This window comes from Trypanosoma rangeli (assembly GCF_003719475.1).
Source record: "Trypanosoma rangeli strain AM80 chromosome Unknown Tra_15.4_contig_00035, whole genome shotgun sequence".
NCBI classification, from domain to species: Eukaryota; Euglenozoa; class Kinetoplastea; order Trypanosomatida; family Trypanosomatidae; genus Trypanosoma; species Trypanosoma rangeli.
In genome coordinates this window covers 71,035-85,118 of record NW_021705777.1, presented here as the reverse complement: position 1 = coordinate 85,118, position 14,084 = coordinate 71,035, and the positions used below count along the sequence as shown (strand labels likewise).

At 47.2% G+C, this 14,084-nt stretch overlaps 5 protein-coding genes across 5 annotated transcripts, besides 12 other annotated features; all 5 read left to right on the top strand.

Moving 5' to 3' along the window:
* Nucleotide 1: 1 nt before the first annotated feature.
* Nucleotides 2-40: a microsatellite.
* A 9-nt stretch (nt 41-49) lies between these two features.
* Nucleotides 50-131: a sequence feature (A-rich).
* A 392-nt stretch (nt 132-523) lies between these two features.
* Nucleotides 524-552: a sequence feature (A-rich).
* Nucleotides 553-590: 38 nt separating this feature from the next.
* Nucleotides 591-4,469, top strand: TraAM80_01719 (uncharacterized protein; the record flags this gene model as incomplete). Its single annotated transcript, XM_029378751.1, has 1 exon — nt 591-4,469. One exon carries the CDS (start codon nt 591-593, stop codon nt 4,467-4,469), a length of 3,879 nt encoding a protein of 1,292 aa, XP_029241516.1.
* A 38-nt stretch (nt 4,470-4,507) lies between these two features.
* Nucleotides 4,508-4,532: a microsatellite.
* Nucleotides 4,533-4,745: 213 nt separating this feature from the next.
* Nucleotides 4,746-4,793: a microsatellite.
* Nucleotides 4,794-4,799: 6 nt separating this feature from the next.
* TraAM80_01718 (8-oxoguanine DNA glycosylase) lies at nt 4,800-6,146 on the top strand (the record flags this gene model as incomplete). The annotated part of the gene is made up of 1 exon (XM_029378750.1): nt 4,800-6,146. One exon carries the CDS (start codon nt 4,800-4,802, stop codon nt 6,144-6,146), a length of 1,347 nt encoding a protein of 448 aa, XP_029241515.1.
* A 314-nt stretch (nt 6,147-6,460) lies between these two features.
* Nucleotides 6,461-6,502: a sequence feature (A-rich).
* A 76-nt stretch (nt 6,503-6,578) lies between these two features.
* On the top strand, nt 6,579-7,607 carry TraAM80_01717 (alpha-1,2-mannosyltransferase; the record flags this gene model as incomplete). The annotated part of the gene is made up of 1 exon (XM_029378749.1): nt 6,579-7,607. The coding sequence occupies one exon, from the start codon at nt 6,579-6,581 to the stop codon at nt 7,605-7,607; it is 1,029 nt and encodes a 342-aa protein (XP_029241514.1).
* A 7-nt stretch (nt 7,608-7,614) lies between these two features.
* Nucleotides 7,615-7,714: a microsatellite.
* A 128-nt stretch (nt 7,715-7,842) lies between these two features.
* Nucleotides 7,843-7,884: a microsatellite.
* Nucleotides 7,885-7,951: 67 nt separating this feature from the next.
* On the top strand, nt 7,952-9,025 carry TraAM80_01716 (uncharacterized protein; the record flags this gene model as incomplete). The annotated part of the gene is made up of 1 exon (XM_029378748.1): nt 7,952-9,025. One exon carries the CDS (start codon nt 7,952-7,954, stop codon nt 9,023-9,025), a length of 1,074 nt encoding a protein of 357 aa, XP_029241513.1.
* A 321-nt stretch (nt 9,026-9,346) lies between these two features.
* Nucleotides 9,347-9,370: a microsatellite.
* Nucleotides 9,371-9,553: 183 nt separating this feature from the next.
* Nucleotides 9,554-9,570: a microsatellite.
* A 417-nt stretch (nt 9,571-9,987) lies between these two features.
* On the top strand, nt 9,988-13,104 carry TraAM80_01715 (putative protein kinase; the record flags this gene model as incomplete). Its single annotated transcript, XM_029378747.1, has 1 exon — nt 9,988-13,104. The coding sequence occupies one exon, from the start codon at nt 9,988-9,990 to the stop codon at nt 13,102-13,104; it is 3,117 nt and encodes a 1,038-aa protein (XP_029241512.1).
* Nucleotides 13,105-13,130: 26 nt separating this feature from the next.
* Nucleotides 13,131-13,159: a microsatellite.
* A 212-nt stretch (nt 13,160-13,371) lies between these two features.
* Nucleotides 13,372-13,398: a microsatellite.
* Between the last annotated feature and the right edge of the window lie 686 nt (nt 13,399-14,084).

The window sequence follows — 14,084 nt, the reverse complement described above, 5'->3', positions numbered from 1 at the left end:
TTATATATATATATATATATATATATATATATATATATATTCATGGGGCTTATTTTGTCATGTTTTTTTATTTTTATGCCTTTGTGTATCTGCTTATTTATTATTATTTATTATTAATTATTATATTTTTTTTCCACTGATGAATTTGGGACGGGGGGTACTGCCACCCCATTGTGCTGTCTGTGCCTCAGTTGAAGGATGGGAAGAAGTGCTCAAGTGTATGTGTTTATTATCTGTTCTTTTTTTTTTCCTCGATCTGGAGTTGCCTGCAGTGCAGGACACTAATGACGAACTGGAAGAGACTATTTGTTCGTTATAATATGTATGTGCATCTGAGAAAGCAGTGAAGAAAAGAAGGAAAGAAAAAAAGTTTGTAAAGGGACAAGTGTGCCGGTGCATGTATCTGTCAATTCATCAGTGTCTTTCATCTTTGAACCTCAATCTATTGCCATATCGTTCAAGCAAAGCCATTTATATATATCTCTCTTCGCTGATGTTATTCTCTTTGTGATGCAAAGGTGGGTTTATTTATTTATTTTTTGCTTTTTCTTTGAAGTTGGGCCATAGTTCCATCACCCCCGAGGTGGCCCATGCAGTTACTGGATGTGCAGCCGTATGAGACGGCGCTCCAACGATTGTTGCGCGCCAGGGTCTGCAGTGACGAACAGTTACATGATTACCATCTCTCTCAGGCCTTCCGTAGCTTGGCATACGCCGTAAACCGGGCTTCTCTCTCCGTCGCTACTCCGCACCCCTCGCAAGGACCTTCCACGTTTCATGAGACATCACCCTCATCCTTGGCGCCAGACACGACAATCATAACCCCAACAGGTACTAGTGCAACTGGGAGTGAAACCGTATTGTGTCGTATGTGCGCATGCGCGTTAGCCTCACAGGCGAGTCTGCAAACACTGGTGTACGTATCCACCCGATTATTGTGCGACGAAGCGACAGCGTTTGGTGAGGGGAATGAACGGCCAAGCTGCACAGCAGCTTGGGTGGAGGCTCTTTGTTCCCTGGGTGTTCGAAGTTCATTTCTTCACAAACATCTGGGTGTTCACCGTCGTCTAGCGTTGGGCTATCTGCTTATCCTCTCTGGCACCGTTCGCGCCGTAGCACACGGTTGTGTCAAGGGCAAGCGACTTTACAGCCATTTTGTGGAATTTACCCAACGATTGCTGGATGACGTGGTGCCCTACGTGGCAACGATGGCCGACATGAAGGATGACATTGTGCTGACGGAACCTCTTCCTGTAGCCCCTTTAGCTGATGACGAAGCACCTAAGATGGCGCGCAGCGTGATACGCGCACCTTCCCGTCTGACAGTAGAGGCGAACAATGCACTGCTACACTTATTTCATGACCTTGCGCTGGATGTCTTGGAAGTTCATGAGAATGAGAGACAGACAATGTCTAGTCGCCGTATGGTGTTGGATCGCGATGCCCCTTCTCGCATCTGGACCGTGGTATCCATTTTAAGAAGGGCTTTGCTTCGTGCGTTGGACTGGATACAAAATGAAGTTGCTTCGTACAGGAACTCTGTAAGCAATGTGGACGCCCCAAAGGAGACTCAGGCTGCTATTGAGGCAGTTGCGGTGGTAAAACGTGCTTTAGATGATGTATTCACCCAGCTGATTTATAAACAAGAAACATTTGGGTGCTCTCAGCGATCTGCTGAACGGCAGTTTGGGCAACACTCAAAGGACTATCATGCCACAAGTGAAATAATGTGGACAAACACACTAAGACTTCTTTTTATGTGTCGGAGCGTATCAAATGTATGGACATACATCCACAGCAGCGTCGGTAGTGTGGAGGTGCAACATACCGACGCACAAATAGTGGCTCTTATTGCTTCTTTTGTGTCATCCGTGCCGGCGTTGGAGGGAGAAGAACAAGAAAATAACGTGTTTCTTGCCACCACAATGCTTCTTTCAGGGGCGCTTGCTGCTGTATCGGCGGCCCCTGCTCCATCGATGCAGGCTGCACTCTGGTTAACGGATTTAAGCTTAACTCAACAGATTCATAATGCGCTTATTCAGCGGGGGCTTCGCTACAGGGATGAGAATGTGCAAAAGTTGAGTGCACTCCTATCACGGTTAATATTATATAGCTCATCCAACAGTTCCTCCTTTCGCGTCATTGCTGATTCTTCTGATCAACTTTTGGAACTTCTATCGGATGATCGTGATGGGGCATCGCAATGTGTCGTCGGTCTATTGATCCATGCGGCTGTTGAACGACCTCATTCAATTCTGCCCGCACTTTTTCGTTTGTTGCAGCATGGTGACATAAAGACGCGGCATAATGTTTTAGATGTCCTTGCCGCCCTTCCTCAGGCCTCCGAGGACTCTGTTTATGGGGAGGCTTTTACGTCAGCACAGATGCGGCCGGTATGGAGGCTTTTGTCGGAGGAACTGCTATTACGCATCCAGGACGAGGAATTGCAGATTAGACTGCAAAGTTCAAAGCTATTCGCCAAAGTATGGCCAGAGGATGTTTGTCGTTCCTTGCTAAAGCTGGCGACACAACGTGACAGGTCCATTAAAAGACAATCGGCCGCACAGCAAGCCTTACGCTCTGTTGTTGAAGCCCACAGCGGAGACGAAAGTATTGTGCTGCTACTGATACAAGAGTCATTGGCTTTATTGGGGGAAAGTGTGCCAGCGATCTGTGCTACTCCTTCCACACCAGCTGATATTGTGGCGTTTGCAACATTGCATTCTGGCACATTACAGGACACCGTTGAAAGTCAACATGAAACCAGTTCCTCCACGGCGGAAGAGGGGACTGTTAACAAACGACTTGTACAGGTTGTGGTGTTGTTGGGACGTCACTGGGCGGAGGGTGTACTAAAGTGGACGGAGGCATGTGTTCTGTCATTGCTGAAGCGTGCTATGGAGGCGCGTGCTCCATTGGAGCAAGAACTTGTAATTCGTATAATGACCCAAATAGCGTCTGTATGTGGTGCGCGAAAGGATGGTTTAGTTGCACTCTCGTTGGGGTGCCTTCATATCATGAAGTCGACCGAAGAAGAAGGCGAACACCAGTCAAGGCCCTGGTTAGAAAATGTTGCAAGTCCTTCAACGGCACCTGATTCCAATATGGCAAGTTATCAAATAATAGCGCCATTGCTGTTTCTTCGCGGCTGTCCAAAGCAAAATTTTGCATCATTTACCGCGGTAAGTGAGATGTTTCCGCCTATTGCGGAGATGTGGGAATTTTTGTGGAGCATTCTTCTCACTGCAACATCTTGCGAAAAGCTGTCACTGGATGGTCAGCGCCTACTACTCGAGGTGTTGTGCAAATACAACGTCTCCGTTCTGCTGGAGCGGCTACGTGATCTAGAGTCAGGATACATGAGAGATGGTTTTTTGTTACCTGATTCTCGTGAGGAGGTGTGCTTTGTGTATCGTGTGGGGTTCTTTTGCGTGGGTTTTTTCTTGCTTCAGAACCCGTCCTCATTTCATTCAGAAGAGATGAGGTCTAATACGGTGGCTAAGGAACGTGGACCGAAAGAGGAAAAAGCGTCGGAGGCTTTTGCCTCCCTGGAAACGGAAGAAATGGAATTAGCTGAGCTGGTGGGTGCTGCCCAGATGGTTGGGCGTTGGGCTGAAAAGGTGGTGTTGCCGTGGCTTTTGGATGAAGATGACGCAAAAGTCCCTGATGGTCCCTGCACTGTAGCTTCTCAGCGCTTAAGCCGATCCGCGGTGGAGTGTTTGGCAATTGTTACAGTTGTTGGGTTAAATCGCTCGGTATTTAACGATGTCGTGCTCCCGTTTGTTATGCTTCCACTGACTCAGTTGGCAGCTCAGTGTCGTGAGCAGGTGATGCGTTCGAAGGAGAGTCGCAACGTCGCCGATTCCACCGTGGAATGGGATCTCTCTCCTCACCTGCTTGGACGCTTTGAGTTGGCCATTCACATTCATCAGCGTGCTCTCAGTCTGTTGCGAGCACATTCTTTAGGGAGGACGTTGGTTGGCTTGTATTTTAAACAATATATGCCGCATTTAATTGAACTCGCCAACGCGGTCTGTAGTACAGTACTACGTCTTGCTAGGAAGGACATTGCGCAGGTGGTTGCCGAAAGTTGTCACGTTCTTTTTCTGGCTGTAATGGCCACCACTGGCACACGTTCAAAGTGCTCTGGCGACGAAATAACGCAGGGGCACACAACTCCCTCGAAAAACGCATTAATGCTCCTTGATGCTACCGATCGAAAGGCGATCCTTACCTTTGCGGTGGGTAGTGCAAGATACGCCGGACTTCCACAGGTTCAGTCTGAGGGTGTGAAGTTGCTATCGGCACTCTTGGGTGCGGCACCCGATATCTTTATGACAGAATCTCACATGAATGAGGCACCGTTAGGAGAGGCTCTTGCAGTCTTGGGGTCGGTGGCGTTGATGCATCCTGACGCCAAAACCCGCGCCCTTGCGGAACAAGTTTGTGGGGCTTTGCAGGCGAATTGAGTGCCCGAAGTTCCTCTGATTTGTTAAGAAACTGTGTGTTTTTTTTTGTTTTTGTTTTTTTTTCCTAGAGGGAAAGGGTAGGGAACATTCATTGAGGAGGGCCGAATCCTCCTCAAAAGTGTCTGCTTGGCGCATCTTGGTGCGGACTTGTAACGCGGTGTGTTTGTTGCCCATAACGAGATGTCTACTACCCAAACTTCTGCTTCTCTTAAAATACAGAAAAAAAAAACAAGAAAAACGGGAGGGGGAGGGTAATTGAGGAGAAACACTGTTGTCATTATTATTATTATTATTTTACTCTTCTTTAAATACTATTATCTTATTCAGGTCATGGTGCACGCGTGGCATGCGCTGCCATCCACGGCAGGGGTGCACTTGCCAATGACACTCTGCGGAGGGCAGTGCTTCCGTTGGCGTCGCACACCGCGGGGCACTTGGGTTGGCGTGGTGGAACGGGGCGTGTACGAGCTCTCTGACGCCCCTTATTCGTCCGAGTTACCAGCATTTCAGCAGAAAGAGGAGGCAAAACAAGGGTTACGTTCTTCTTTTTCGTCCTTTTCTGAGTCCCATGGGGATGCTTTGTGGTTTCGCTGCCTTCATCGTGAGCTAAAGACAGCATTGGAGGTGTCCGCAGAAGCCCGTTTTTTATGTCATTATCTGGCTTTAGATGTGGACCTGCAACAGTTATGGCGACGCTGGACACTGGAAAATCCGAGGCACGACCATCCTCTGGTACGCTACCTCACTTTGAACAGGGGCGAAAAACATCCCGTCAACATTCGTCATTTGCGGCAGGATCTTCATGAAACGCTGCTAGCGTTTCTCTGCTCACAGAATAATAACGTGCAGCGCATCACGGGACTTGTGGAGAAACTGGCCACCTGCTACGGAGATTGCTTATGTGAGTACAACCCTGTAACGGGCGATGTTCGAAACGTGAGCTCTTCGTACCATAGCCCTAAGAAGAGTAAAAAAAATGTCAACAAGGCTACTAAAGGAGACGAGGATTGGATAACTTTACACTCTATGCCTAGCATGGATCAATTAGCCAGCAGGTCTGAAGATGAATTGCGTGCGCTTGGTTTTGGGTACCGTGGGAAGTATATTATTAAGTGTGCTTCCATCATTCAGGCCAGTGGTACAAGCAAACAAAAAAGAGGGAAAGGAGGAACTGGACCTGTCTCTGTCATGTACTCTTACAAGTGGTATGACGAGTTTTTGAACGCGAGTCTCAGTTTGTCTGAGCAGCGGGAAAAACTTTTGTCACTTCCTGGTGTGGGACGCAAAGTAGCTGATTGTGTCCTTTTATTCGCTCTGGGTCATCACGAGCTTGTGCCTGTTGATACGCACATGGCACAAGTTGCGACAGAGTACTTTGCTAAGGCGGAAGTGTGTGGGAAAAAGTACTATTCCGACGTAATTGGGCGGGACCGAAAACGAGATCGTGGAGGGGAATCCTTATCGGCAGGAGTATCAGTCAAGGGACTAGATTGGAAAATAGTCTTGGCAGATTGGTATAGGAAAGGGAAAGAACATGACATGAAGATGCCGGCGCTTTCGTCTAAACATCATGATGCCATTCAGTTGGGGTTTAAGGAGCTTTTTGGTGATTACTGTGGTTGGGCACACAGTATTCTCTTTTGCGCACGCATGAGGAAAGGGAAGCAAAATTCGTGAATTTTACTCTCTCTTTTGCAATGCTCTAGAGAAGTTTGGAAGAACGATGCGTTGCACCTTTACTTTACCAATATAAATGAGTATATTTAATTATCCACTTCTTGGTTTGTTTTTTGCCCTCTTTGAGGGTGTTTGGGAGTGCGTGTGTTCAACGTTGCTACGTATAGTATTTACATTTGTTCAATGCGTTGATGCTGATTATTGCTGGGGACACAGATATCATACTGATATTGTATCTGTTGCAAGCATCCGTTGTGCTGCACGTCCGCGTGTGTGTCTGCGGGGGAAGAGGAAGAAGGGACGGATGGACTAGTTTTTTTTCTTTCTTTCTTTTCCTCCCTTTATTTATTTATTTCACAAAATTAATTGCATGTAGGGTGGGGATGCATGAGGTGGATGAGACACAACGTACTCGGGTTGAAATGCGTAGTGATGTGGATTTTTGCAGTAGAAGTCGTCTGCCTTGGGACGTGGATTCTTCTTTCAGCGATGGAAAGTCATGACGAGGACAGGACCAGTGCATCTTCACGAGTTTCTTCTAGTACTGCGGCAACACCATCACAGGTGTCACGTAATGTCGCTGCGACGTGCACATCCGCCCTCCGCAAGAACAGCAACACAGACTCCAAAGTGAATGGAGTTATATTGTTTCTTGCAGGAAAGAACGAGCCTTTTTTCTTGTCAAGGACACTTCCCCTGCTGGAGGCGCACTTTCTGGTATACTTCTCGTATCCAGTGCACATTTTCCATGAAGACATGCCTGAACAGTGGCAAACGGCGATACGGGACGCGATACCTTCGGCTTGTCGGGTGAGCTTTGAGGACGTGGGAAGGTTCTGGCGTGAGTTACCTGATGGTGTGACGGAAAAGCAGCTTGCCGCGTGGATGCGAACGCCACCACAGCGAAGATATCAAGGACGAGGATATCGCATCATGTGCCGCTTTTGGGCAGGACTTGTGTGGCGACTGCCTTCCTTGGATGTCTACGAGTATTATTGGAGGCTGGATACGGATTCTTACCTAACGTCACATGTTCCATGTGACGTATTTAAGTTGATGCAGGTAAACCACTGCGTCTATGGCTATAGAAGCATTCGGGGTGAAAATCCACGTGTTGTGTGGGAGCTTTGGCCAACATTTCTGAAGTGGGCCAAAGCGGCTCTCTCTCCTGCAGAGTTAGCAGGGTTAACAGGATTTGCTTTAAATGCAAGTACCAAAAAATATGAAGGAGTTATGTATTACAACAATTTTGAGCTTGGAGCGATGAAATTAAAACGTCATCAGCTGTATCATTCCTTGTTTCAATTCTTGGACACGGAGGAGCCACGTGGGATAATGCGCTATCGCTGGGGCGATGCACCGATTCATACACTTGCCGTGGAGACAGTGATGCAGCATGAAGGTTGGAAAAAGTGTCAGTTTGATAAACGGTTTGCTGGATACATGCACGGGAAACGATAGACCACTATTGTTGTTGTTATTGTTTTGCTGTTTGTTCTTCTTGTTATCGTTTGCGTTGTTGTTGTTGATTTTTTTTTTTGTTGCTCTCCTTGTCGTTGCTGTCTGTTACCTTCTCTGCCTGCAGTGGTGTTAAGCTGCGAATAATGCCCTGCATGCTTGAATAGAAGGTGTGAGAATGTCTCACTTTGAGTTTGAGCGTTGCCTCCCTCTTGCTCTGTTTAGTTATGCAACACAATTGCTGAAGTTGCGTTGTTTTTTTTGTTGTTGTTTTGTGTGTGCCTGGGTTTTTCCTTGTTGTGTAGCGAGTCTGTGGGTGGGGCGGGGTGGGGGAAGCAGCAGGTGTGATGAGCGAGGCGTTTGAGATGCTGTGTTTTGCGGCACTTTCATCCACCGTCCACGCTGACGCTGTAGGATGTCTCTTGGATGACATTCACTCCGTCGTGTTTCGGATTGCCGCGGATGCGGAGCAGCTGGATGCCCTTGAAGGGCAGCTGGCCGGACTGCTGGAGGAGCAGCGACGCCTGCACGCCGTTCGTGACGTGTTGAGTCGTTCGAGGACTGCGCGAAGTAAGGCGGTACCTGCTCGACCTGACAAGCACCCCACACGGGGTGGAAAGTCAGAAATGCGAAACGTTGATGCTTCCCCAGGTAGGGGATCTGCCTCTTCAATCGCTGGAAACGTTTTGCGCTTCGCCGCCAATGCTAAAACTGAAGAGGATGCTTGCACAAAGACGCCGTCGGCACGGCGAGATCGTCTGGTGACGGGGGGGACGTCATTAGACAGCACGCAAGAAGTAAAGGATACGAACGAGGAGGAAACCATCGATGAGCTGGTGGAGCGCGTGAAGTCCGAGATACGCGTGCTCGATAGTATGTCTGTCAAGACGAAGTTGCGTGAGTTAGAGTTCCTTAAGCGTCAGGTAAAAGATTTGGATGCGAACGCCGTCATGAAAGACTACGTAGAACCCTTTAACTTCAATAAGGATGTGGAGCGGCTTTGGGATGCCAAGAGTAATATTTTGAACAGTGCAAACATGGACCTGTTTATTTCCCAGGCGTGCCAACGCTTTTCAGGACGCTGCACAGACGCGTTGAATGTCATTGGTGACTTTTCAACGTACGAAGAGGATGATGCCGCGCGGGTACTTGGGTCCTTGCTATACATTGAAGCATTAACCTCCTTGTATAATTACGACGCTGCTGCTGTGCGGACTTTGCAGGGCTTGGCCAAAGATGCACTTTTGAGGTACTACAGGGAGAAGAGACGTGTCGTGACGGTTGATACCACCGTGAGACGTAGTCGTGTAGAGACGGTTCTGGGCTCAGAAGAGTTTAGTTTTTACCTGAAGATTGGTGGAGTTCTCAGGTTCTTGATACTCCTGTGGCCATTCAGTTGCCACCGGCAAGGCACATCCTGACGACGCGGTTCTCCTTTGCGGATGCGAAGGAAATGAGCGCACTTCAGTCCATGCGGGTTGATTTTCAGCGGAGTGTGTTGAATGCCGTTATTAGTGTGCCGAAAACACTGGGCGAACTTAGGGAGCAGATGGTGTTCCAATCGGAACGAGAAGAAGCACGAGATGTGGGTGTCGCGTTGCTTCGGCTGTTGCTGGGCAAAGAGGAGGGTGACGGTGGTGGTGTCTGGGCGACGGTGGCACGCTGCAGTTGAGAAGATTGCCTTTTTTTTTTTTGTCTCTAGTTTCTGCTGTTATCCGTTTTTACAGCCCGTTTGTTGCAGCCACACACACACACACACACACACATCCTCCATTTTTTTTTTTTTTTTAGGTGAAACTGATTATTATTGTTTTGGTGTTTTTGCTACTCTCCTGGCTCTTAGTTGCAGGTGACGGTCTGTATTTATTTTCCNCCCCCCCCCCCTTTTTTTTTTTTTCGTCAGTTGTCAGTTCTCTCCGTGTCATTTCTTTTACTGTGCGAGTGTTGTTCACACACACACACACACTACGGAAAGGAAAATCTTTTGTCATTCCACACACCGAGAAGTTGCACAGTAAGTAGAAGCAAAGGAGGTTTCAAGTGCCGTATTTAGCATATTGAGGCCCCAGCGCAACATCATTCGCCTAGATCAGAGAAGAAGGAGGGCGTGGGGTGGCCCAAGTGGATTGCGTTGCTCTCTTTCCTAGCTGCATTTTGGGCAAACTGGTAGTTTTGGACTTATTTGGTCTTGTTTTTATTTTCATTCGGCGTTCGTTGTTGCTTTCTTCTCTCAGTGACAACGTCTACTCGTGGCGGTTCCGTGGTTGGGCAGTCACACTGCAGGCTTGTGAAGTCCCTCCTCACCTCCCCCTCCCCTTCCCTTTTTTTTCTTTTTTGCGGGAATTTCGTTGAAGCACGTACCTCACCTCTGGCATTTTCTTAAATGTTGAATGCCTACCGTCGCATTAGGCTTCTACTTCTCTGCATACTGGTCCTTGGGTTGTCGTTAGATGTGGGTGACACTAGGCTCCTGTCTGTGTCTGCAGCCCAGTTGGTTCCGCAAGATGTGAATTTACTACAACGCGTGGAGACGGAGACAGTAGGCACTGTTATTCCTGACGCCGGCCCGGACTTTCAAGAACTGGTGCGGTCTTACCGGCCACCTCACCCAAACATGCTACTGTTATTGCAAAAGGATGGTAAAATTTCATCTTATGGGCTCGATGATGGAAAACCATTGTGGACTGTGGACACAGGTGGAGACATGCTGCGTGTGGAAATTCAACAGCATGCGAGGGAGCCAGTGATTAGTCAAGACCCCTTTGCATTGCCTTTTATACTGGAGGGGGGTGTGCTGTTTACGAGGCGTTGTTTTGCACCATGTCAGTGTTGGAGGCATACGTCAGATAAGTGTTGTGCCTGCAGTGACACCGAAGTGGAAGCAGGGCCAAACGAAGGGGAGGTTAGAGACAGCACAAAAGGTAGAGGTGGAACTCCTTTTTCACAGATGCATCCTCGTTGTTTTATGAATCTTTCGACACTAATTAAAAAGAAACACGTACTGGTGGGAGATACAGATATATTTGTGACTACATCAGCGCAGATTATCGATGTGGATGGCTACGACGGTAAACCAGTGCCGGAACCATTTTTTTTACTTTCTTACATGCATGTTGTGCGGTACGACTTTACTCTTAATGTGCGGCGTCCTGGTCACTACAGTTGGAAGATGAGTATAGCTCAGTATAAGGTCTCTGAAAAGACTTCTTTGCGCGTTTCTGAAGAAGATTCGGCGGACGATGATCCAAAGTTTGTATCTCGTGCCCTCCAAGGGCTGCTTCAAACAGGTGACTGTGGTGGCAAAGATCATGTGCCTTTTACAAACGATGTCAACAAGGCGGGAAAAGGAAGTATGGAACCAGCGGCTTTGGATGAGAAGTTCCATAAAGAAAACCTCGCCAAACAGTTGATGATTCGAGAGATTGACCGGGACAAATACATACTTTGGAGTAAATTGAAAGATGCGGCTGTTTGGCCTTCCGTTGTGAATTCACTTAGTACTGTTATGTCTGCGTTTGTTTGGATATCAGACGGGGGCGGGGTGCTGCCTCTTCCCATTTACCGGTTTGAGGCAACAACTCGTATCAAGGATGTAGTTGAACTATTGACTATGGGGAGAACGGACTTGCCTTATCTCCCAGCTATTATCAAAAAGGAGCCACGACGGAATATTGTTTCCTTTAACTTGCATCGATCTCCCAGTACCTGGGAATTTGACATTGTTGCCGATGAGTTTGAACTTCGTGAGCTTCAAAATTCATATCAGCAGTGCTCTTGGATTCGTGGGTGTGATGCCTCTGCTGGGAATTTGCCAAATAGTCTTCCCAATGACAGCAATTCTAAAACGTCATCGCAGCTTGCGCTTGTGCCTTGGTTTCCGTTGTCTCACACAAGTACAGGAAGTACACTGTTCGTAGTGTTTAATTCTATTTGCGGTTTTATTTCCTTCTCCGCAGCTTTCTTTTCTGTGGTCATCCGGTGGTACATGAGGCATACAGGAGTTGGACAGGAAGTTTTTGTGGATCGCGTCGGTAAATCCCCCGTGCCCGGTTTGTTAAAGTCCAACCTTTTGCATCGCAGCTTTACGCTGGAACGCAGTGGAGCATGCGTGGATGACGCACGTGGGAAATTGGGACTATCTTGCACACCTGAACTCCGGCAGAGTTCCACTCCTATGACTCTATTACAGGATAATGAGATGCATCCATCATGTAAAACAAGCATGATAGGAACCAATTCAATGCCTCGTGTGGATTCATGGTGGAAACACTCAGTAGATGATGATGTTTCACTGAGCGACAAACCAAGCAGTGAGTCGTTTATTCCCTCAAATGCACAAGTTTTACCGCAGCTTTTTAAGCTGCAGTTTCAAACAGCTGAAAAAATTGGGTCTGGAGCGGAAGGAAGTGTTTTCCGTGTGAAGCACCAAGTGACTGGAGTTTCATATGCAGTTAAGGCAATTCTTATACCAGAAGACAACGAAATTTATATACAGGAAGCTGTGCTGCATAGTACCTTTGATTCTGTTAATGTCGTGCGTTTTTTCAATGCCTGGGTTGAATGCTTGCCACAGAACTTTGCCAAGAAACTTGGTCTACTTCATCGCGATGACACCATGGACAACCTCTCTTCGGAAACTTTTGACACCCTTGACGGCAACCTCATGGAATCTGCTTCTAGCGATAAATGTTATACCGTGTTATTTATTCAGACAGAGTGGTTTGAGCGCGGCACTCTGGCTGACCATTTTGTTGAGAGAGCAAGCTTCACTCGTTTAAGTAACCTAACGCACCTTCTCCAAATTGCGGAGGGACTGCAGTACTTGCACATGCAGTATGTGGTTCACTGCGACCTCAAGCCAAGAAATATTTTTATGTCGGACTCTGGGATCATGAAAATTGGGGATTTTGGCCTTTCGAAAAAAAATCGTACACGCTTGCGTAAGATATGCGACGGCGCAGGTGAGGTTACGTCTAACTCCTGTATAAGTGCAGAGGAGCAGTCAGCTCATGCTTGTACGCCTCTTTACTGCAGCCCTGAGCAGAAACGTGGAGAGACTGCAACCGAGGCAAGCGATATTTACTCGCTGGGTTTGATTGCGCTTGAGTTTTACTGTATGTTTACCACGCAGCATGAACGGTACCACACACTGGGGGAGGCACGTCACGGTGTGTTTTCAAGGGAGTTTGTGGATAAGTACCCTGCGGAAAAGGTGTTTTTTCAGAAGATGTTGTCGGAAGACGTGGCTCAGCGTCCAGCGATGAAGGATATCGTTAATTTCCTGCGACAGGAAATTAAGGAGGAAGAGGAAAAGGAGGAAGAGAAGGATGCAGTGATCACGGCACCTACCACCTCGCTTAGCCCGTTTGCAGGGTGCGACCTTTCAAACCCCATGCTTTCACTGAGGCCGTCAGAGGATGACAAACCAGTAACAAGGTTTGATTCCGCATTCAACAGACTGTCTTTGAGCTCGCTGGAATCTTTGGCTCACGCCACTTGACGCGCCTAAGAAGACTGAAGGATACGTATTATATATATAAATATATATATATATACAATTTAAGCGTCCGAAGTAACATATAAGGGCATGTGCAGGTTACTATTTATACAGACACTGAGGTGCCTTGCTAAGGCAGATAAAATACAGGCATAATAAAAAAAAAACACGAGACATACCCGCATACACAAACACACAATGACGAGGGAAAAAGGGGGGGGGGGAAAGGAGGTCTGTGCAAGTTAAACTTTACACAAATACGTAGAACGCATAATATATATATATATATGATATTATTGAACCTGATTAGTTGTAAGTCTGTGCATTTATTCTCTCTCATTCTTTTCTCTCGGTTTGTTACTTGGCTTGCGTGGCTAAAGTGAATCTTCGCATATTTACTATTTTCGGAGACCGTCACCATCAGTCAAAAAAAGAGCACCAGACATATATAGTATACATGTAGATGAGTGGTGGCTATGGTCACTTATTTTCCACTAGTTTTTTTTTTTGGCTTTTATTATTGTCAAGTGTGGTGTGAAGTTGCTTCAATTTCTCAATTCCCTCAAACACACTCAATCATCTCCGCTTCTTAATCTCCATTAAGAAAAAAAAAACGAGTGAAAAAGAGAGTGGAAAAAATAATTGCCTTCACTGACCGTTCATGGGGTGGGGTTGTGGTGAACGCCAACGGCTCTGATGGGTGCATGTGGCACGTGGCGCCACAAATAAGACAAGTGGTTGGAAATGGGTCTCTCAGCTGCATTCTGTCCTTCCAGAGGAGCGGGAAGGCAAAAGGAGGAACAACAAAGGTATGAACATTGCTAAAAGCAGCGATTTTTGTGTTGTCGCTATTGCGGTCTTTTTTTTTTCCTGTGGTTGCTCTATGAATGCGCTTCGCCTCCTATGGGGACGCGGAAGACAAGGCAAGCTGTCCCTTTTTTTTTTATGCCTTTTTTTCAGAGAGGGTTGGGTTGGGAGGGGGG